Source organism: Leptonotus elevatus, chromosome 15, assembly GCF_054856555.1.
Source record: "Leptonotus elevatus isolate MCC_2025b chromosome 15, RoL_Lele_1.0, whole genome shotgun sequence".
In the NCBI taxonomy this organism is placed as follows: Eukaryota; Metazoa; Chordata; class Actinopteri; order Syngnathiformes; family Syngnathidae; genus Leptonotus; species Leptonotus elevatus.
The window spans coordinates 18822782-18847161 of NC_141253.1; the positions used below are offsets into that span (position 1 = coordinate 18822782).

The 24380-nt window shown below is 37.6% G+C and overlaps 3 protein-coding genes across 3 annotated transcripts in view; all 3 read right to left on the bottom strand.

Annotated features, from left to right (window-relative positions):
- The window catches only part of ror2 (receptor tyrosine kinase-like orphan receptor 2), a 55388-nt gene extending 52847 nt beyond the window's left edge, over positions 1-2541 (bottom strand). Inside the window, exon 1 of the mRNA XM_086097342.1 lies at positions 440-2541. Coding sequence (XP_085953468.1) covers positions 440-851 — 412 coding nt within the window. The 5' untranslated portion in view covers positions 852-2541. The remainder of the gene's footprint in view (positions 1-439) is intronic.
- Positions 2542-2688: 147 nt separating this feature from the next.
- sptlc1 (serine palmitoyltransferase, long chain base subunit 1) lies at positions 2689-24344 on the bottom strand. The gene is given in 16 exon segments (XM_086097344.1): positions 2689-3823; positions 3909-3982; positions 4438-4555; positions 7243-7297; positions 13988-14084; positions 15442-15537; positions 15707-15814; positions 18685-18774; positions 19365-19494; positions 19613-19745; positions 20060-20132; positions 21776-21869; positions 22369-22463; positions 22544-22578; positions 22581-22617; positions 24004-24344. Coding segments are annotated over 16 exon segments (1383 nt in total). The 5' UTR covers positions 24058-24344; the 3' UTR covers positions 2689-3729.
- On the bottom strand, positions 9246-11973 carry LOC147162327 (uncharacterized). Its single transcript, XM_086097663.1, has 2 exons — positions 11882-11973; positions 9246-11371 (listed from the first exon to the last, which is right to left on the bottom strand). The coding sequence occupies exons 1-2, from the start codon at positions 11942-11944 to the stop codon at positions 9374-9376; spliced, it is 2061 nt and encodes a 686-aa protein (XP_085953789.1). The 5' UTR covers positions 11945-11973; the 3' UTR covers positions 9246-9373.
- Positions 24345-24380: the final 36 nt, after the last annotated feature.

Sequence of the window (24380 nt, forward strand, 5' to 3'; positions counted from 1 at the left end):
AATGGGGAGTCCTCAAAGCCTGAGCTGAAAACAGGAAATCTCTGCAGGACCCCCCACCCCCCAGAGAATAAATGAATTAACATGAGAGGACAAAGAGTAGAAATCACCTGGAGCTATGCCTGCAATTAACATGACAACCACACAGTCGACCTTTCAGGCCAACACAAGCACCTCCTGAAAAAGAGCTCGAAACACATGTCCACAATAAGCGTTTACTTGGTAAAGGAACCCTGTGGGGAACACACCCCGCCCGGATTTGGATTTCAAATTTTAAATATTCATGCGACGGTTTTGAACTATTCTTAATCTTTCCCAAGTAAAGAGGAATACCATTTTAAAAACTTTTGGCTAATGACTATCAAGCAGGATGAACTTAATGTTCTTCTGTTATGCAAAGAGCATCAGATTTGCTTCAGACAAACTGTGAATGGGAGTTTACCGTGGCATCTCAGATTTGGACCCCAAAAAAACATCCAGAGCAAATTCCTCATGAAGTTCGTCATAGCGCCAGAAGTTCCTCGGGAAAAAACGTTGTAGGGGAAAAAAACGAGTGGACAAGTATCCAGTTTTCGAAGCCTTGTGTTCCCCTTGTCCGATCCTCGCGTCCGTTCCGAGTTAGCGACTGGGCCGGGAAAGAGCGCACAATCTCCGGATGTGAAGGTGGTGAGGAGGCATGGAGAGCCACATGAGATGCGGGTGCACACAAAGCCGCGTTGAGGGCTGTGCGGCGATCCCACGGCTGCTAGTCTGCAACAGGGATGCGCGCGTCCCCAACGCAACGTGTGCCTGAGTGCACGCGCGGGTATGTAGAAGCCAAGGCGTTGGGTCAGTGAATGTTGCAGCCTCTTCATCTCAAAGCAGGAGGGCTACAACAGAAACAGTTGTGCAACGCAAACTAATGTCTGTGTTTTTTGTTTTAAAAAAGCGTAGCGAACTTGTAAGTCAGTGCTAATAAAACATTGTATACACCTAAGGACAAGTGACTTCAAAATTACAAGGACGTGTGGCCACACTGAAAATGAACATTACAATATGTGATTGAAGTCATTACATGCAGAATTAAATCGTAATCTTACAACAACGAAAGCGTTTTTTTAATTTATTTTTTAGGAAAACGGCGTAATATTGACGGCTGGTGATGAATTAAAATATTGGCGTCATTGCTTCTTTGCGTAGCACATCATCCACTTCTGTCAAATTGTTTTATAGATTACCACACTCTGGAAATGCACTTTATAGATTTGGTAACGCGTCTTTCCTTTATACAAATCGGTTGATTTAAACCGACTGCTGCCATCTTCTGGTTAAAAATGCTACGACAGCTGGACACAATTAACAATGATAGGGATAAACATTGCTTTTATAGAACGCCCTGGGCTTGGTTATTCAATTCTCGGTTAAATTCCTAACCCGTTGTAAACTAACCGACCGTTAAATATGCGTTGTTCAAAACATGTTTAGTCACACTGTTAATTAACAGCACCGTCAAAGTTAACCGTGCCGTTTACGTCACTGGTTAGCACCGATATAGCCCACAATTCCTTTTTGTTTACTTCTGAGTCGGCTAAAGAAATGGATACTATCCAAACAACCATTGGCACTCGCCGAAAAAAAAAACGCAGGAACATTTCTGCTGACCAAGAAAACGCAATTAAATCAATGGTTGAAGAAATTTATGAGTTTTTGTGAAATAACTTATTTTTATTTATTTATTTTATTAATTATAATTAATTTGTTCTAGTGTGTATTTTCAGTGAACCTTTTTGTGTATCCTTTTTGTATTTTTGCCAATATTTTTGTCAAGTTTTTTTTTGTCTAACATTTATATTTTTGACTGATTTTTTTTTGGGGGGGTAATATTTTGATAGAATAGTTTAGAATTATTTGTCTTGTTTTTTTGTTTACATACTTCTGTGTGTATTTTTCATCTAATATTTGTAATTATTACTAATAATTGTAATTACTGTTTTAAATAAAAAAATATATTAAATTAAATAACTAGCCACTATTCACAGTGACATATTTGCCATTATTTAACATTTTAATTTAAGCTTATATTGAAATATTACTTTCAGCGAAAATAATACACATTCTGAGAACAAATTCTAGGTTTTAATTGGAATTTTTGATTAGAATTAGACTTTCTTTATTCTTATTCAAATATACTAAGTAATAGTATACAGAATGAAATGTTGCACGGCTTAATCAGGAAAAAATATTATAAGAAAACAAACAAAACCAACACGACTTTTTACTTGTAGATGACGTCTCCCTCAGAACACATGTATTAACTGTAAAAGTAATTGTTTTCTTCTTTGTACTTGAAACATTTCCCGTATTGGGTTAGTGCCCTTTGCCTGTAAATCTTTTTGGATCTGTCCTTGGCTCGAATTAATGTTTTGAGTCTTTAAATGAGGAAAGGATTTTCCATAGTCACTGACGGAACTGGCACATGGACTGCAAGCTGGAGTAGGTTTCTTGGGTGCTCAGTGGCTGCATAGAAGAATGGCACCAACATGAACTTGGGTGCTATCACTTTCTCTTTTAGGGTGGCTCTCAAGGTTTGGAGGAGGCAGAATCCTTTTTGACCCACATCGTGCCTTAGCTGCGGTTTCATGCAATCAGCTAAACTAACACTAACACACAAATATTAAATACCTGACCACGGAAAATCAAAATGCATATTGCCAATGTCTAAAACATTATATTGGAGGTATGAAGAGAGACAGACAAGGCACAAGATTGCACAATCTGAGGTGAGGTTTGCTGCTTCCTGTCTTGCCCATGCATTTGAACAGGAAATAGGCAAATTCTGCCATTTCAACAATGAAATAATGAACATTGGATTAAAAAATAAAATAAAAATCATACTAGATAATTAAATGGGCAAAAAATTCCGGAATCATTGTCCTTTTTTGTAACTCCTCCTCAAATGAAAGAGAGGCTCGGGCTCCCCTGCTCACACATCGCTGGAGAGTGGGGATTTTATGGACTCTCGTGAGAGATACTTAGATTGTGAGCACACTTAACACTGCTTGTATTGCGAGGATGCTCTTGGACATTTTGATATCCTAGCTCAGAATTTTAAGTTTTCCCCACTCTCAATGCAAATTTCCTAAATATATATATATTTTTAATCTATGCAAAAACTAAAAACATAATAGCAAGTATGTTAGGTTGACTAGCTACAAAAAGTGATGTTGATAAACAGACATTAATGACTAAACAGATGAAGAAAGCGCCATTTGAAAATTTTGGAACAAATAAGGACTATTTTACATATTAGGGTTTACTTATTGGCTTAGTAGAAAATATTTGCTGAGTTTACAATGTCAAACGGCAAGATGATAGAAACAAATGACAAAAACATGGTAAGATGCTAAAGAGGCTTAGTAAGTAAATGTAAGTATTTAACCACATGTTGGAACATATTAATCTGCAACAAAAGATGTACAAGTAGCTGTCGGGTATTCCAAACAGTAACATTAGCACTGCAGCTTCAGGAGTGTTTTTTTCTTCACCACATCTGTCAGTCAAATTGAGAGTGGGGACAACTTAAAATTCAGATATATTATTATATATATTAAAATGTCCAAGAGCCTCCTCGCAATACAAGCAGTGTTAAGTGTGCTCACAATCTGAGTGTCTCATTCTCCTCCTTACTACTCAGTCCAAACAACAGATAGGACATCCAGTGATATTGGTAGAGATAAAAAATAAAACCCGCATTTATTTTAGTAGCGTTGAAGCGGCCTCCTGTATACACAACTTGGCCTTCAGTATGTCCTCCTCCGTCTGTTCGATGGTCACCACCACTCGGATGCTGAGGACACAAGGAATAACAGACATTTGTTGTTGAAATGCTGCCAGAGTATAGACTGCAATGGTGGAATCAAGACTGATCTTACCTGGGCGGAGGGGGATATCGCTCTTCTTTTTCCAAGTATCGGGCGAGGGTCAGTGCCACTTGCCTCTCCATACACTAACAACCAAAACATGGAAACTAGGATGAGTTACAGAATACAAATAACTCTCTTTTTGATAGCTACGTTGTAGACAGCACAACACCAAATGCAGTCTGACTAAAATATTAGGTAAAAATATGCCTCATATGAAATGGAATTGGACATGGAATTGTCCTGAGTATCTACAGTGCAAAACCACACTGGAGCCCACAGCATCAAAGGATGACCTCAGTGAATTGAAGACACACTACTTACACATTTCCTAATAAGACAGAGGCATCAGATGGCAGTGCTTCTCAATTATTTCCAATTATGTTACGCTCCCCCAGGAAGAAGAAAATATTTCAGCACCCCTACCCCACACTCTCGGCCAAGACTATAAACAGTATAATTTCTCTACTGTGCATATAAAATTGTTGCCCCCTATTTGAGAATGAGAAGGACTGTTCGTGTGAAACAAAAGGGAACTCACATAATCTACAATTGAGCGCAGTAGCTGCATGTCAGACTCCCGAGTGCCTGAACTTCTCTCCAGCTGCAGGTGAAGAGCGGGAGCAAATTGCATTCCCACCAACTTCAGACCTGGAATTCTGAAATACAATAAACAAATACTGTAGTAGGATTTGTCAGGGAATTATTATTATTATTATTATTATTGCTGTTTGTTTAAGGTCCAGAGGCTATTTTGTTGTAGATCATATCAAGGTAAAGGCTCGACTTGTCAAATTTCAAGGTAATCCACTATACATGGAAGACCACATACCAAACCCGGGAAACATTAGAATAAAATATTGTATAAAGCCCATCCTGAAATTTTACCAGTTAATATACAAACACAATTTATAAAAGGGGAAATTTATAAAAAGGGAAAGTTAAGTTAAAGTTAATAAATTAAGAGGAACAGACATTTTTTCCAAACCTAAACATAGAACAAAACAAAAAGGACGATGTATTTCAACTCAAGGTGTCAGTCTGTGGAACAATCTGGATTGTAAAACAAAATCTTCACAGTCTATTTGTTATTTTAAATGTATAAAAGCAGTTATTGCAAAAATATATGTAGCACAAGGACACACAGTTGAATTATTTTATATAATTGTTATACTGAAAGCGTCTTGACCGCTCGCTGTCATTCATTTTGTGTGTTTTTTTCTTCTTTTTTTGTGTTGATCAGGGGCAGACAAAACAAGTTTTACTTCTTTCTGTCCCCTTTCATTTCTTTTACTTTACTTTGAATTTCAATATTGCGTCGTTATATTGTATTTTTTCTTCTACAAATGAAATAAATTGAATTGAATTAAACATTATTGGGTTTATGGGATTATTGGGTTTCCTGTGTATGCCGAAAGACAGCAAGACAACAGCTGGATGTCATAATTGTATCACACCGAAATTGGAAAAACAATGCTGCCATTAGGGCTGGTTTCACATGAACGTCAAGTTGTTGGAGACGGTCTTATAGCAGTTACTTTTAATGTGCTTGTATATACTTTTCTTTCTAATCTGCTAGAACAATTTTCTCCTTCACTTCTTCTGGTTCATGTTTAGTGTGTTTACACATGATGTCACCAGACAATACTGTGACTAAGTGTCACCCGTTCAGTAGGCCGACTAACTGCTTACAGGTGCAAAACATCTGTGGTTCTAATTAGCGGACACACCTAGGTTGTTTTTTTTGTCCAAGCCTAATGTATATTTTTTTAGAGGGTGGGGGCAATTTTCTGAGAAAAAAGCTTGTAAATTTGCGAGTTTATAAAGTGGCACATTTGCGAGGAAAAAAACTCGGAAACTTACGAGAAATACACGAAGCTTACTACTCTGATGTTTGTGCCAATCATTTTGGGTCAGGTTTTCAAATAAGGAGATAGTAATGGCTTTAACCATATCATGTTGAGCATTCACACTTTGAAGCGTTGAGTACTGCCAGCGACAAAGACTAGTGGTGGGCGGATCGAGCCAAATATCGATATTATCGATACCAAGTCAGTATCAATATTGAATCAACATCTTTTTTATTTATCTTGGAAAAAAATCCACAAAATCCACAAATGAAGTGCAATGAAAGCAGAATTTATTTTTTGTAATTGTAGTTTCTGAACAGTACAATTCGATGATGCAGCTACCGTAATTAAAAAAAATAATTACATACAATAATTTTCAAAAAGTATCAATATCTATATCGTCGATACTGGCCCTGTATTTACTTGGTATCTGATCGATACCCAAATTTGCAGTATCGCACACCACTAACAAAGACGAAGGTCCACACCCTGAGAATCAAGCATTTAAGTTAATTTGTTAAAATAAATATTTACTTGTACATTTATGCTTCCATAATTATTATTTACACATTAATATATTTTGATATTTTTTTGTACAAGTAGCTAAGTTGATGTGTCGTCGAATCTGTTGCGCTCCGTCATTCACTTGCATTTACCTAAAGTATGCTAGCTTCTGCTTGGTTAGTGTTAGTCAGCTGATAGAGGATCAGGGAATGTTGTTGCTCTCGCTGCCGTGTATGACGAGTAAAGTTTAAATTAAAAAATAATCAGTTTACATCCTCCCTTTTCATTTTATAAACAGTGTCCCATTAACCACCAACGAATCCTCACATTAGTTTTTTTCTTACACATCTGCCACTTTATAAAGTGGCAAATTTGCGAATTTTATTTTTTTAAATTTATTTTTTTTATATATATATAGATATTTTTTTTCCCTTTTATTATGATTATGATTATTTATGTATCTGTCATTAACAGAGGGTTACCAACAATTTTGTCCATGTGTGTATCATGTTTAGCTTGTATAGTCTGTCCCAAGTTTAGTAATTACAATATGGTTTGAAAATATAACATGGAAATGCCACGGCATTCTTCATGGAAACCAATGTACACAGTACCTTGAGCTGGGTTATATTTACAGTCAGTGTGAGTGACATGGCCTTTAAAACACAAGTTTGGTTTCAAATGCTTTGAGAGACATACTGCGACATATATTGTGCAGACATCCTCCAAGTTTTATGATGATAATGGGGTAAATGCTCAATAAATTATAAGGCAATTAGCTAACAAACTATTGACTAAAATAACCTAGAAATTTGAGTAAGTTGGTAAACAAAGGCAGTGTACACAGTTTTGCAAAAACATCCATCAGGCATACTTCCGTTATTACAGTGTAGTGACATCAAAGAAAGTGAACCAACTTGTATGATGAACTGAAATTGAAAAACAATAAACAAAAACAAAACAACAAATAATAAGAGCGGTAGAAAACTTACCCTTTTAATTCTTTGTAAACATATGCACATTTCTCCCTTAGAACGGTGAATATGTCTGCAAAAATAGAGCACAACTGCTATGTAGTAAAATATAAAATTGGAATGAAAGGGGGATTAAAAATTGACATGACCATGCTTATCTCAAGTAGCAGCCTGATAAACTACTACATTCTGTTTTTTTAACCCTAGCAACCTTAAACTTGTTGGATCAGATGCTTTGTAGGAACTCACACTGATAAAAATGATTTTTTTTGCCCTTGTAAATATTATATTGGTTCCATTATTTATTTATTGTTTTTTTTTCAGTTATTCACATTTGCTTTAAAACATTAGGTATACTTGAATGTGCTACTTGTTTTTTTTTCCCCATGTAATGTTTTTACAGCAAATGTTGGAAGAATTTTTTTAAATTAAATTAATAAGATTTTACTCAGTTAATGTGTTTAATTTTAGAACTGTTAAAAACGAGCAAACTTTATTATTAAGTTGAATTATTGTTAACTCTTTGACTGCCAGACATTTTCAGAAAAGGGATGCTGTGAGTGCCAGCCGATTTAAGCATTTTGACTGATCTTTGAAGGTCCACAGAAAATTACTGTTTGGACTATGGAAACACACATACTACCAAATGAAAGATTGAACTTTCATCTTTCATCAGAAAAAAAAAGTTTGTTTCTACCTTATTCCGTTCTTTAGTAATCAACAATAGAAAATGGTTAGTTTCACCCAAATGCGCTTGTTTTGGACCAAAATACGGAGAAACCAAGCTTTTAGTGAAACAATATTATTTCATGCACTCTAGTGAATTTTACACTTCTTTTTGTCCATGAATGATGCCACAAACACCTAAATAGTGCTTTACTTATATAAAACACTACCACCAAGAATGAAAAAGTGTTTTTTGATAGCAAAATACGTTTATTTACATTCAACAGTGTAACAATTTGACAACAACTTGGCAAACTATTTACAAATGTGTGCAACTGTGGTACTATTTACAATTATGTGGATGTTTCAACGACAGTTTTTCTTTTTGTGTAACACTCCCCTGCGTGCAAGGAGACGCAACAGGATTTGCACAACAGATTAGTTTCATTGCGATTCCAGAACCAGTGTCTTCTCCGTGATCAGACTGTACCCGCTCCTCCGATGAATATGCATTGGACTCGGGGTACTCTCCATCGCCCGATCGAATGTCCGCTTGTGCAGCTCCGCGTTTTCCGGCGTTAGCAGCGCTAGCCGGTGAGGCTTTATGACGTGAGAATAACGGCCGCGTCAATGCTTCCAACTGTGGCGTCAACCTCGGGAGTCACCATCATCATCATCATCAATGTGCATTGGTCGATGCTTTTCGACTACTCTCCATCGTCCGATCGAATGTCCGCTTGTGCAGAAGTACCCGGTCGGTTGTGCTGCGCGTTTTCCGGCGTTAGCGTCGCTAGCCGGTGAGGCTTACTACGTGATCATAACGGTCGCGTCAAGGCTTCCAACTTTGGCGTCAAGCTCGGAGTCACCATCATCATCATCGTCGACATCAATGCGCTTTTTAGTGTTGATCGATGCTTTCCGTCTTTGAAAAAAATGCTCAAGCGTGAGCTGCTTGCAACCGGTCGCCATTGTTGCTTCATCAGCCATTGTTGCTTCATCAGCCATTGTCCCCTCAACACTCTAGCTTCGCGCCTCACGTCTTCTACTGACGCCCACCCAATCTTGTGCAAAGAGAGTCATCGCTGCCATCTACAGGCATGTGATTTGACCAAAGTGAAATTATCTGAAAATTTAGCCGGGGGTCTGGGGGCCGCAGGCACCCAGCTAGGTCCAGGGCAGCGCCCTGGTGGGGGGGCCATGGGGGCGAAGCCCCCCGTAGCTCATGGGTTTTCCGTGATTTTAAGTACTTTCAATGCACTCAGATGACAAAGAAATAGACAAAACAACAGCATACATTTCCAATGTATATTGAACTATCCCATATAAAATTGCAGTTTTAGTCAACTCAAAATCAGTCACATTCAAAAATTATTTATGTCATAAATAATGTTTTTCTATTTTTTGCTCATTAAAACATTCAACATATTTACAGGAATATACAAGTGTTCATTCTTGAGCACAATCCATTCACATGACACAAACACTACTTCCTCCTAGACTTCATTGCTTTGGAATGGGTCTTTCTAGCCTGCTTCTGTGCAGCTTTGATGGTTCTTCTTGAGGCAGCCTTGCTCATTTGAGTGTCCTGTTTCACAGCAAGTTCTGTTCGTTTTGCAGACAACATAGCTGCTTCTGCATCCTTCTCCTCCCTGTACCTTTTGGAGGATGTCCTCAGATTTAGGCACAGTTTGGACTGCACAGGATCCATCAGAATGTCTTTCCTGCCAAAATGGCTGACAGAGGTGGTCTTTCTTGCTCTTAGGGCATATTTCACAGTCTGAATAGAACTGTATGTGGCTATGTCCATTCTGCATGCTCTGGGGTTCAGGACATCACCCATGACACTGAAAGCCCCCTCTACTTGAGGCCCATGGAAGCAACTCATGAGAGCCTTCACCATCTTGGCCAAGGTTGGGTATCTTCCAACAGCAAAGACTTGAGCCCACCAACGATCCAGTGCAATTGCCTTCCCCTCTGAGTCCAAAGGTGTTGGCAACTCACTGTCCAACTGGTATTCTCTCACCTCGAGATCATAGTTCCCCAGCTCTGACTCATCAAGGACATTGGTGACCAACGATGACAGCTTCTTCAGTAGGTTTAAAGTTAAGCTGTGTCCTCTGGCAAGTGGGTCAATGGCAGAGGCTGCTTTCAGAAGCTTGCTGTTCATGGGCAACTTTTTCTGAAGGTACAGTCCACATGCCAGATATGCTGCCTTGGCTTTGGCTTTGAACTTGAACACAACTGACGACTTGTTGGAAGAATCCATCAATTTGCTGGTGACACCACCATAGAAAATATCCTTTTCTCTGAGTTGGTTGGCTTTGTTGTTCAGCTCAATTTCTGTCAGTTTACAGCCTTGAATGGACTCTGGCTTCAGGAAACAGGACAAGAACTTCTTGAAGAAGGCCACTTGCTTGTCGTTCAGCTTGTGGATCATTGGTGTTTTCGTCTCAAAGGTGATCACATAGTTCTTCAGCAAGGGCAGAACTGCTGTGTACAGGTTGAGGGTGAGAAGCGTATCCAATCTTGTGAAGAATATCTTCTCATAGATCCTCTGCTTCCTCCTCCTTCCTTCCTCAGTCATGTGCTTTTTGCCTAAAGCTGATTGTATGTCTTTGAGTTTGGCTTTGACTTCTCTTGGAATATCCTTCTTGTGGTAGATGGCCATGATGGTGGGGAGATAGAGTTCTTTATCTTCTCTGCCAAGAAATGCATGGTAGAAGATGGTAAAGACATCCATGAGGCGTAAGGTGGACATTGAAACATCATAGTTTGAAAGCCATCGATGGCTGACAAATCTCTCTGGCATGGTGAAGGTGATGCCTGTAAGAAAGCAAATTTCTTGAAGAGCTTCCTTCAGATCGGTTGACCACTTGAAATCATTGAAGAGATCATTATGGAGTCCTTCAATCTTGTACTCAAATGGCTTGCAAAAATGCTTGGAGGCGTTGTGGATGTGGTGGCAGGTATCCCCATCTATGTCAAGGAGATGTGGTGCTGGTCCCCCTCGCAAACGCGTCTCAACTCCAGATTTGGAACCCCGCATCACTGCACATGAGTCCATCAACACAGACACCAAATTGCTCCAGGGAATATTGTTCTTGGTCATGAGGGCTGAGAGTTCATCAAAGAGAGATTTGCTGTCAACTTTAACAACACTCAAAGATGCTAAATGTTCCACCACAACAGACTTTGTCAACGGGGAGAAATAGCTGACGAGTACACACAGGACACGGTGTAGATTGTTGCTGGTGGACTCGTCAATGTTCATTGAAAAGTGGGAGGATCTTAAGTTTGTTAAAGTCTCATCAAGCATAGTGCGAGCAAGGCCATACTTCATTTTGTATGATGCACTGGTTCTATCCATGGACAGTCCATTCAGAGCTTTTGGATCCCTTGCCAGTTCCTTTGACAGTGTGATGAGCTTTGGGGCCATGGTGAACGGAAGAGAATTTTCGGCCAGCACTCCCAACAGCATTGCCTGAAGAATAAAATAAATTCAACAATAATCAGTAAACAATTAAATAATTTAAATAATTATTTGAATTATAATCCTAAATGTCATGCGACCAAAGTAAATAAAAAAGGATTTAGTCTAAACTTGCATGCACATTCACATGTCAGAGTATTTATTATGGTAACAAAAAACGTTGCAAATTAGCTACAAAATAATAAATTATCTTTAACCATTGGAAATAATATTTACCATGCAATAAATCATTTAATCAATCATTCTTAATTTAATACATAATGCATAACAAAAACATAAAATACCTCATGCAGCAAGCTCTGGTAAAAACACAATCATTTCGATCATCTCTGTACTAACTGCATACTGTAGACAGTCAACATATTGAAAACTGAAAGTGCTAACATGCAGCATTCATTTGAGTTTGTGGATTAACCATGTTAAATAGTTAAGGCCATTTTTATTACGTTATAATATTTTCGAAAATTTGATTCCGATTAATTTGAAAAGTTTACCACCTACCTCAAAATTCACGACTCTATCAGCAACTGGTGCAGGTTGTTGGGGTGGATCACGTCTCTCCATTACCGCTCCCAATTGTGATGTCAATAAGGGATGGAGGCCATAAAGTTTTGGAGTTTTCGTTTGGGCACCAAAACTTCCAGCGATGGAATAATTTGTTGTTCTTGACTGGAGTTCTTTTATGTGTTTTTTGCTCTTTGCGTGACTTTCAAGAGCTTTGAAACCTCTCCAGCCACAGTCAATGGTATCACGGCACCAAATGCAAAGCGCTTTCCCGGCACGATCGATCTTCCGAATGAAGTCACTGAACAAATTCGTCACAGTCTTCTTTCCAACATTTGTCGATATATCCTTCTCTAACCAGTCCCAGCGAAACTTGTTTTTTACGAGTTTGTCAATTTCCTTAACTCGCGGAGCATCTTTGCGTTCGATCACGGACATCTTTCTTTAAACACTCGGCAAAAACGTGTGCGAAATGAACAACGGCATACTCTTATACCTTTATAACAAGCGCGTTTATTGGTCAACAAACAATGGCATACTCTATGCCTTTATAACAAGCGCGTTTATTGCTCAACAAACAATGGCATACTCTATGCCTTTATAACAAGCGCGTTTATTGGTCTACAAACAATGGCATACTCCTATGCCTTTATAACAAGCGCTCTTATTGGTCAACACGGAGACTTCCGCCAATCGCAAGATCGGTTTCATTTCAGTTGCGGAAACACTAAAACGGAATGCTGTAGAGAGACGAAATCGGATTTTTTTTTTTGGGGGGAGATAAAAAAAGCGGAATTCCACGAATTAGCGGAAAAATCACATGCCTGCATCTAGGGGCCAAAACGAGTCATTATACTAACTAGATCTGCTTGATACTTTCAGCACAGCTGCCCAAGGCTTTCCTCCACCCGTTTCCAAAAAAACAACAAAAAAACATAGTGAACGTCTTTTAACGTCCTCGGCGCCCCTCCGTAGGTTTTTACTAAACGTTATATAACGTTTATGGCAGTCAAAGAGTTAAATTATTTTTCCTGCTTAATGCCATCAAGGAAACTTTGACTTGTGTGTATTATACAGTTCCCAACTTACAATATAGTGTTTTGCTTAACACTTAACATTTAACCTGTATAATTTTTCATTTGAATTTGTTTTCAACAAAGACTGAAACTTTGGAGCTGTGAACTTTTTCATCACTTTGGTTAATGTATTATAAATTAATCCCAAATTTGGGGAAAATTGCTTGATTTTATTTTGTAATTTGAGTCTCTATTGCAGAGTTTTGCTTTTTTTCCCAGAACTAAACAAAAGGGCTTTCTTTAAAATTACTGGTTGTCACGTCCATTTCCCAGTGCAGAGGACATGAGATTGAGTCCGGGCTTTGGCCTTACTGGGTGGAGTTTGCATGTTCTCCCTGTGCCTTTGTGGGTTTTCTCCTGTTTCATCCCACATTCCAAAAACATGCATGGTAGGTTATAATTGAAGTGTCTAAATTGTCCCTAGGTGTGATTGTGAGTGTGTATGGTTGTTCATCTATGTGTGCCCTGCGATTGGCTCCAGTACCCCCGTGACCCTTGTGAGGAATGAATGGAATACTTGAATAGAGGTAATTGCAAGTAATATGTAGTGAACTTTCATTTTGTTATTTCATGTTAGATTTAGTAAGTCAAGTTTTAGCTAGTAGAAAATACTAATGGAGAGTAAATTCAACCAAGTATACAGTAATTTCAAGCAAATGTTACTTGAGTAATTTTGTCAAAATAAAGTACCTGTAATGCTATCCAAGTAAAATTTACTTGAACCCCCTTGTAAAACTAAATGAATATATTTACTAGGCAATTGCTAGTAAAACTAAATGAATATATTGACTAGGTAATTGCTAGTAATTGTTACTTGGGTTATTCTTTTTTTAATAAACTATTTAATATGCAAGTAAAATGTACTTGAAAAAAAACTTTTCTAAAATGTATTCAGATTTTCTGAGTGGAAAAACTTTCCTAGGTATTTTCAAGTAAATATTACTCATTCTTTTTTACAGTGCAGGAAGTAATGTCATTTTGGAATGAAAGTTTCTGATGTGAAAAGCAAGAAATTAAGACCTTGTACCTGGATTCTCTTGCATGATGCTGAGGGCCTCTATCGCTGCAGCGGCGAGCATGGGAGGCAGCGATGCAGAGAAACAGTAGCCTTGGCCTGAAAGGCGCTGAAAAACAATGATACACACATTCTTTATGATGAATCACAACATGTCACTGGATACCTTGAACAACACCAATACATTTTAGAGATGCACCGAAATAAAAATTATTGGCCGAAACTAAAACCCCAAAATGGGTTCAGCGGACAGTTTAGCGGGCCGTGGCTGCATGCATAGCCGACAAGGTGCACCATGGGCACCCAATGGCATATTGACGCACTACTATCTCCGGCCGGAACTTTTTTCCCCTTTCTTTTTCTTTAAAGTCTAATCTTACCCCGAGCTGCCTAGGTTGTGGTAGGTTGACCGGCGTTTGCACCAAAATAGCTTGCTTTAAAGGATTTTGCTTGTTTTATCACAACGTCCCGTTTCAGCCAGGTTGTTCTAATGACAAAAAACCTTTGGACGAAACATAAAATTGCACCTGCAAATATTTTTGGTCCATCTCTGTTTTAGGGGTAAATAATAATAATAATAAATAAAAACTATAATAATAATAATAATAAATAAAAACTTATTTAGGTAACTACTTTTTACATGCTACCATTTTAGTTAGTTAGTTAGTTATGAAAAGTAGCTCTTGATGCAGGAAAAAGTTTACAAAGTTTACAAATTTGATTATTATTATTGGAAGTTAACAAGTGGAGAATAAACAAACTGTAACTCAGTGAAGTCAAGTATTGTCTACACAATGTAATGATAGTTTCACTTAAAGAATGTTTGCAAATGGATGAAGAAATAATCTGCTATGACAACATATACGCTCAGATTAAAACCAATGTGACTGGCTGGTCCACTTTATTAAAACTGCCCTCTTTAATGCTACTTGTCTACCCTATTGAAGTGCTGTCCAACATTCATTAGCATGTGATAACAAAAATGCTTTGATGTAAATGAGACAGCTACTCATTCAAAATAAAACAATTTAGACTTCGAATTTTGATGAAAGGCCTGATGAAGCAATATCTTGCATGTGGTCAGAGAGAAAACCTCAAATTTATCAAATGTTGTGAAATCAAGCATAATAGTTTCGTTTTACTGCAACACGTGTGCAATCTGTGTGTGATAGCAACACAGCAGTTTCCTCACAATTTGTTAAAACAAACGTTGACTTAAACGGTTACTCTTTAGAATGAAAGCACATTACATGGAATTTTTAGACTTTTCACATCAAGAGCTAAAATTCCACTCTTTCATAGAACGCCAAGAGATAAACAAAAAATGGAATTACATTTTCAGTCATTTATTCAATGGTAATCACTGGGGGGAAGGCAACATGTTTCACAGAAATACCATTTGCCTATGCCTTTTGTGTATTTGTCATATACATTGTATTATTGAACTTCAGTATTGTTGTGGTTACCTGATGGTCTATAACAAAAGAGCGTCCGCAGCAAAAGCCTCCAACGGAGGCCACGGAATTCTCCATGTTAGCACTGATCAGGTCAATGTCTTCAATCTACACAAACATGAGACACAAGTACATTATCAGACCCCGCAGGAAAAATCAAATATAGACAGCCCAAAATACAGTAAAATGGAGCGTTTTGTCAGAGTCCAGTCTGGAATGCACCACAAAACTGGAGTAATTAGTCACAATAATCTTTGATCAAATTAAAAGTACTTACGTTGACTCCAAAGTGCTCTGTGACCCCTCGGCCATGCTCTCCCAACACACCGAAAGACATGCTCTCCTCCAGGAAAATGCGGACCTTGTGCTTGTATTTTAGTTTTACCTGGTTGACAAATCATGTTATTACGACATGACAGCAATTGTAATAAATTATAATTAGTCATTAATTTATTCAGTAAAAACACAGACTTGACTCTACGAAAGAGGATCAGGGCCAGTGAAGAGAAAAAAAAAGGGTTGGCAGGATTCTCACTTTATTTTCAGAATTCTGACTTTAAAGTGAGAATTCTCACTTTATTCTCGGAATTCTGACATTATCTCACTTTAATCTCAATTTTAATCTCAGAATTCTGAGATTATCTCACTTTAATCTCAGAATTCTCACTTTATCACTTTAATCTCACTTTATCACTTGAATCTCACTTTATCACTTGAATCTTCAGAATTCTCACTTTAGTCTCAGAGTTCTGACTTTAAAGTGAGAATTCTGACTTTAATTTCAGAACTCCCACTTTCAGAATTCTCTGACTTTAATCTCAAAATTCTCACTTTATCACTTTAATCTCAGAATTCAGATTTTGAAGTGAGTATTCTGACGTTAATCTCAGAATTCTCGCTTTAAAGTCAGAATGCTGAGAATAAAGTCAGAATCCTGCAAACCTTTTTTTTCCTCTTCCCAGGCCCTAATCCTCTTCCGTATGACTGACTCACAGTGGCTAGAGGAAGCAAATTCTTCTGCTGGCATTTGTTTGGGTTTCATTTAAAGGTTTCATTGAAATGCCCATAGAGAAAAAAAATACATCTTGCTATTTGTGATGTTGCGCAAGCAGAGGCAATTAAGCTTTTAAGAATACAACAAGGTATGATAGTTCTTTGTCATTTTCACTAGTGTTGTGTGCCCCAATACTGCATTAAAACACTGGCATCGGTATTGGTGAGTTCTAATAAATAACGGGCCGATGCCATTTACCGATACTAGTAAAGAAATTTGAACGCAGTGGTTCACTGATGTCTAATCATCGGTGTTCGGTGCATGTATTTCCTGTTTCGCAAAGGGTTTTAAGATGTGCCTGACCAAAAGAGTAATGATTTTACAGCCATGTGAGTCTGCAGTTCTTTAGAAAAAAGAGAGAAAAAAAACATGTTTTATACGGCACAGCCAGGTATTTGAATCGGTATTGGAAGCCAAAAAGTGGTATTGGAACAACACTAATTTTCACATGACCAATTGTCATACGGGGAAGCTAAAAGAAATAGAAAATTATTTGTGAAGAGGTTCTCGTAAGATCAACTTCCCTGTCATAAAACAATCATTTTAACAGCAATAACCCAATATTTGCCTAAAGAATATGATTAAACTTGTGTATTTACTTGAGAATATAACATGGAAGGACACTTTTCCACAGTATTACATACTATATCCACATATTTGTTCCTCCGTTCATTTGACATTGTTTGCTAACAAGCGCAGCATTATCTTGTTGAGGTTGCTGCCAAGGACAACAATTCCTTGTCTAAGAGAGGTTGGGCACCGCAAACAAGCCCAACTGAGCAGTTTCGAAGACAATCCAGTGTCAACTGCAAAGCAGCAGACATTGGTTTGTAAACTACAAATATACAGTAGGCACATGCCTTAAAGGGGCACAGTGGTAGGCATATTGAAGTTCGACTTACAAAGACATCTTGTAATAAAACAGTACTCTCATTCACTGTTCACATTATTGTTTTTCTACTTTAAAATAGCGCGCCCATAAATCTAAATTAATTTATCATTTGTTTTGGGGGGAAAAGAAAATGTACATATTGTGCAGTCAGCTTTGTAGTAGCTTGTAGCACACAGTTTCGTTTGTAGCTAGGTGACACAACTGAGTTAATTGTGGGGTTTGGTCTAGAAATAGAATGTGAGGAATTGTGTTTTTGGACAAGCTTTGGACAAGTCTCGTGACATGCAAGAGCCACAGTCAACAGTGTTTATAAGGCAGAAAACTGTACAAAAAAAATACGAATTTTAAATCAGAATGTTACACTTGGTATTGATAACTAGCAAAACTAACTGCGAAGGTGACTGGTGCGCAGAGATGTTGCAATAAGAAAAATTGTTAGGGTTGCTTGATTATGGAAAAAATTGTAATCACGATTATTTGGCAATAATTGACATCACAATTATTCAAACGATAATTTTTTTGGGGGTATAAAACAAGAAAATGTTTAATCATTTAAAAATATTAAGACCCATTAAAATATGTAAGTTCCTTTAGGACCAAACTGAATTTATAATAATATTTATTTATTTATTTATGTTGGCAAAACCTTGAAGTTGGGAGTGCAGCACGTGCACTGTGTAGGATGTTTTTTGGGTACAAAACAAGAAAATGGTTAAACGTAAAAAACAAATAAAAAATATTAAAACAAATTTAACTCTTTGAAACACTGTAATTATGCAAGTTCCTTTAGGGTGAAACAAAATTTATTAAACGTTTTATTTAAAAATAAAAAAGGTGCAATGTATAAATTTAAACAACTCAAAAATTTGTATTAATAGATTTTTTACGATTATGCTGATTTTGTAATTGTGGAGTGTAACAATTGTAATTGTAATTATATTTCGATCAATTGCACAGCCCTAAAATTTTTTTATAGTGGTTCTTAAAGGCCTAGAAGTTTAGTCATTTAGTAAAAGAGAGCAGCATATTTTAGGTGCTAGAGTGGTTGTCTCCTAACCCTAACCCCCAGTTGCTTCTGATGCGGTGTCATCAGTTGGGAACCTACAAGTAGAAGGTAGAAAAGTGCCATGCACGTGGAAGCCCATTTATAATAGCCGGGTTTCCATTTGTGGTGTGGTTCTTTGCAAAGTTACATGTCTTGCTGCCTGGTGACCTCCAGTGTAAGAAGGTCTGCCAGCCCTTCCACATATTCTGAGTTTGGGCCGTTTAATGATTAATTGATAATAAGCAATTCCAATGTTCCGATTACCAGCTCAGGAAGAGGACAGATGTCAGCAGTGTTGATGTACAGTCCCTCCACTACAATGAACTTGCGAGTCACTCGAGCCTTACGAGGGTTCTGAAACGAAAACAGCCAGTAATGTTAGTCAGAATTCAACGATGACAAATTATATATATTTTGTTCAACAAAAATTGCAGTTTCTGCAGCTCGTTCGAGCTCAATTCTCTGCCGCCTGCTTAACCTGTAGCATCTATTACAATAGCAACTTACCTGTAGTGTAGATGCACTTGTCAGATTCGCCAACTTCCTCACTCTTATTATCCAAGCCAATCCTGTTATGTCCCTGCTGTAACTGTCAATTAGCACTCGGTCCCACAAACCACAATGATTTTGTTCCACATTGTAACAATGGAACAGCACCACCATAAACGCTTGGCTTATGTTCGGTCAGATTGTAGCATTAGGCTAATAGGACTACATTTCCAATGATTCTATGACACAGAAGCAGGAAGTAGTACTAGTTTCGGTCAATTTGTATTGAAGACGACAAACTGAAAATCCGACATCCATACATAAAGTACACTTTAGGACACACCTTAGTGCCTGTTTCCGTCACCTTAAACTAACCCAGAACAACCTATACATACCCTGTATTTAATAAATATTTATTATTATTTAAATATTACTGTACCCTTGTATTTACCAACCTGCTGGTCCTCCAAATCTTGCTCCTGTAGAAGCCTCTCTAAGTCGTCCATATCATTGTGCTTGAAGTATTTAATAAAGCTGCGAGAAGCTTGTAGGCCTTTTTGGATGGAAAAGCATGCTGCCTCATCCCTGAATACAAACCCAAAAGACTATATAATGTTTTTTTGCACAAAACACAATATTCTGCATCATTTACAGTCATTATTTGAATACACTATCAGGTATAGTGTGTAGAGATTGTGCTTACACAAAGATGATGTCTCCCCTCTTCGCGTAAGCAGGAATTGCACTAGCAATAGTGGCAAAGCCATATGAGTAGATGATAGCTTCTTCTGTTTTCATGAATTTGGCGAGCCGACTCTCCAGCTCCAGGTGAACATCTTGAGGGAGTGAGTGTGTGTGTGGGTGGGGTGGTGAGGGGGGAGAGAAGACATCTTCAGAAGGAAGTTTGTATCGATATAGGGAAATAGTTGCTGCAAGTTAAAACTTAGCAATTTCAGTCCTCTTGATTCAGATTACTGTTACAAAACCCTGAAAGTTTAAACAAGTTTGTTTGAAAACTGTGCCTGGGAGATAACTTGAGCTTCGCAAGGACACCAATACCACATAAAAGAGGATATTACATTTTGCTGGACTTTAAAACATACATCACAATAAAAGACTAGAAAGAAGCTTAAAGAAATGAATGGCCTACCAAACGTTCCATAGAAACCCCTAGGACCACATGTTCCGACCCCATATTTCTTCAGAGATGACAGTGCCTTTTGCTGCAATAATAAATTGTAATGTAATTATACATGATCAACTCAACATTCTTTTACTCAACAGAAAACTGTGATCAAATCTAGAGCAAGGGTTAAAGCAAAAAAATTATAATTTGACTGAAAACATGTTTATGTTTAAATTGACTACGGTCAATTAACAAATTTTGCAGGGCAGTAGGACGCACACTGATTATTTTTAAATAATAATATTTAGGCATTAATTAGGGATGAAAAATTTGACAAGTATACGACCGCTCTAGGAGGGTAATTGGGAATGCAATTTTTTTTAAATATTTTCATAATTACAAACATCAATGATGCATTTTGAGTGATAAAAATCAAGCAGACTTAAAAGACAGTATCAATGTATAATAAAACATCTATCTATACATGGTCATATTATGCTATATATGCAGGGTTGGGAGGCTTACTTTTAAATTGTAATCTTCTGATACAGTTTCTAGTTACCTGTTAGAACAATGTAGTTATTAACGTAATCCAATCACCATAATACTATTAAAATAATGTAACTTGTACAGTAACAGTGGACCCCAACTATTTGCAGGGATAGATAGATAGATAGATAGATAGATAGATAGATAGATAGATAGATAGATAGATAGATAGATAGATAGATAGATAGATAGATAGATAGATAGATAGATAGATAGATAGATAGATAGATAGATAGATAGATAGATAGATAGATAGATAGATAGATAGGTAGGTAGGTAGGTAGGTAGGCGCGGATGGGTGGTGAGCTGAAGATTTGCTTTCTCCATAACAGTTGTTGCCATCATAACGTGTGAAATGGGGAAAAGCGGACAAATAACGCTTATGAAGGCAACATTTACAGATTTGCACCCAAATACACCTTGCCTTCATCTATCACAAAGACGCACGCACGCGCTGTAATTATGACCTAATTACGCTACGACGATGATGACGATGCGTATTAACCGCAAAACAAACTTTTATCTCAGTCGCTAGTTTTTAAATTTTTATTGTTAATAAGGTGTTTAAATAGTAATAGTAAATAGTAAATAGTGCGTGATATGTAAAGAAGGTGGAACTCTGACTCTGACTCACGTTAGCATGTAGCGGGTTAGCAACAAGCTCCTAAATTGCAGGACGTCGCAGCACGCTGACAGTTCAATTGTTTTCCTTTTCTTCAGTGAGTAAGTTCCAAACAGTGAATAACGATTAAAACTTCCTCTTTCCCCTCTTACATTCAAATTGGCCGCATAGTGTGTGGAGGACTCGACTCTCGACATGTCCCGTCCGCAATGCCACCTTGTACTCTAGGGACAGACAGTTCCGCCAACTTCTCCTAATATGGCTTGCTGCTTCTCCACAGAGAAGGTACACACAGCATGAAATTTAAGAGCTCACCCAGATATTAAAATTCAATACTTTTTCAATAATTTTTAAGGTGGTGTTTCCAAATTAATTAATTAAATGCATGAAAGCAATGTCAGTGTAGTGATGGGATCATAAACAACAAATGTGCACTTGTTTATGGGGTTCACCCTTGTCTCATTTTCAAAATGGCGGAAATCCGTCCCCACGACGGAGAACTTTAACCCCTGATCTCGAGTAACAGAGGTAAGTAGTTTCACAACGATATATTTAGTTGAAACACTGACCTTGACTCGTTCATTGTCTAGGAGACCCAGGAAGTTAAAGGATGCAAAGTTAATGCACTCTTTTCCATTGATTATGATTTTGTGGCTGGGAGGTCTGTCATGTAAGATGTGAGAGAAAAATATGACTTGCATACTTCAAGACAGTATAAAAAAGAGATACTATGTGGTAAAGAAAAAAAATGAAGATTAGACAAGACAAAAACAGGGTAATTACAGTATGTTATCACAGCACACTAAACGATCAGAATGAATCAAACACTAAATCAGAACTCAAAAGGAATGAAACTGATCTTGTACAATGTAAAAATCTGTGGGAGAAATATGCCTCTAAAGTTCAGAATTCAAACAACCATGGTGCATGACATTACAAACTACCCCAGTTCAGAGCATCAAATAATTACCCCAGGCATTACTACAAAAGTGGTTTAGCCTATGTGAGGAAATGAACACACAGTTGTCATATATTTCGACCAACCGGAAAAGGAAAAACTTTTATCTGCAACTGATATGACGTCGCAGCGTTGTGTGCAAAGAGCCCAATTATCAAGAGAAAGTTGCGCATAGCATCAAGTCTGAGCTTGCAAAATATTTACCCTGTGACAACATCGTAGGTAATGTATGGTGAATCTCGGGAAATTGTGGGAGCAAGAGGTTCAGGCTGCCACTCCTCAATAAGATCTTCCTTTTCCTGGAAGGGAAACAAAGAACCCCAAAGTACAAAGGAGAGTAGTGTTGAACTTGTCACATGTGCTTGCGTACATTTGTTACCTTTTCAGTCAATTTATTCGTCTCATGGAGCCTGAAATGAGGATGCCCTCCAAAATGAGGTGATAAGATGGGGCCTGAGGAAGACATAGGCAAGGCAAGGCAAGGCAAGGCAAGTTTATTTGTATAGCACATTTCATACACAAGGCAACTCAATGTGCTTTACACAAGGAAATAAGCATTGACAAATACAGTAGTTAACAGAGCAAGAAAACAAAAGTAAGTTACAAAATTTACTAAAAGAACATAAATTGACAATGTTAAAACATTAGACAGAAAACTTTAGTTCATGATTATTTTGCAGAAGCTGTGACATCTAAAAAATGTTTTTGTGGATATTCAATACAAAATAAACTTTTATTGGAAGTCATTGACAAATTAGCTATGACATTGCTTTCCCCTCATTGGCTGACATGACTGAAGATATGTTTCACATGAAAACTATAGGAATTTAAACAAAACAAACATGCAAGGTACCGGTACTTAGGCATTTAATCACACTGGGTTTTGCTTATACATTAAAGTAATTACAACTTTTTTTATTTTTTGACAATTTCTTAGTATCGAAGTACTGTAATGCAATTTTCTACTTCAAACTATTTTCCATTTTAGGTCCCTCTTTCATAGTCTGAGGGACATTTGATCTCTGGTGGGAAAGTGATGCAATCTTCCAAGATAATGAGTCTCCCAAAGTACTCTCAACACAAAAGGGCACAGCTCAACTCATTTTTTTAACCAAATGATTTAACATTTCAAAGCAAAACTGTGCCCAAAGTGTTTTTGTTTGGTAAGTCTGTACAAATATCGCAACCATATTCAATTATGCAATATATATCTGGATAATCCCCGCGACCCTCGTGAGGATAATGGGTTAAGAAAATGGATGGATGGATGAATATCTGGATCATTGGATATAGTGTAATACATCCACATTTGCACCTCTGGTGCACACCTGTGGTGAACACACCCGTAGTTCTGTGTTTCAGTATGGTTACTACCAACGAAAACGGAATAACAACAAATGCAGCAATGATAGGACACACAAGCATGAGTGTTTATCCTTCGTTTCTCCAGTATACTGTTAACAACAAATGGCTTTTATCCACACAAACGGAAACGACAACTTCCGCATCACGTTAAATTACGTCTTGACCTACAAGTAATATCACACACTTGATGAAGTAAATCTATGCATTTTCCAGCCACTTCGTTAGAAAAAGTTATACGCATTCAGCAACTCACTTCCTTGTTAGATTTGCCTTCGGAGTTGACATACATGACAAAAAGCCGCAAAGCACAACACGCGATTGGTTGAGAGTACGTACACCAGGTACTTCTTGACTCTGGAAGTTAGCAATTATCATACGGCGCAGCGTTTTCTAAAGGTTATTATCAGTATGTTGGAAAACACATGAATTATGTAGACGCTGTAAAACAAAATGTGTTTCGGGGGAAGAAAATACCTCGTACAACGCCTGCACCATTTCCACCAACACCCACTGCTGTCCAGACGCCATGTTTACTCCCTCCCCTACTGCAACGTCATCCGTGTATGCGTGCGAAATATTGAAATATTAATATATGAATTACATATTGAAATAATTAGATAATTCATTAAAAAAATGTATTCATTTAAATTTGTATTCATTTATTTCATTGTGGCACTTTTGGTCCTCTCCACGTAGAGAGAGGAAAATGCTCATGTGAGCCACCCACCACAGCTTTCTGGAACACAAAAGTATCCCTCCCACTAATGGTTACTCATTTTTATGGCAGGTGAAAATATTTAGTTTTTGTTTTTGTCATTTTGTCTCCCCGTCACTGTAACCGGAGCAAGAAG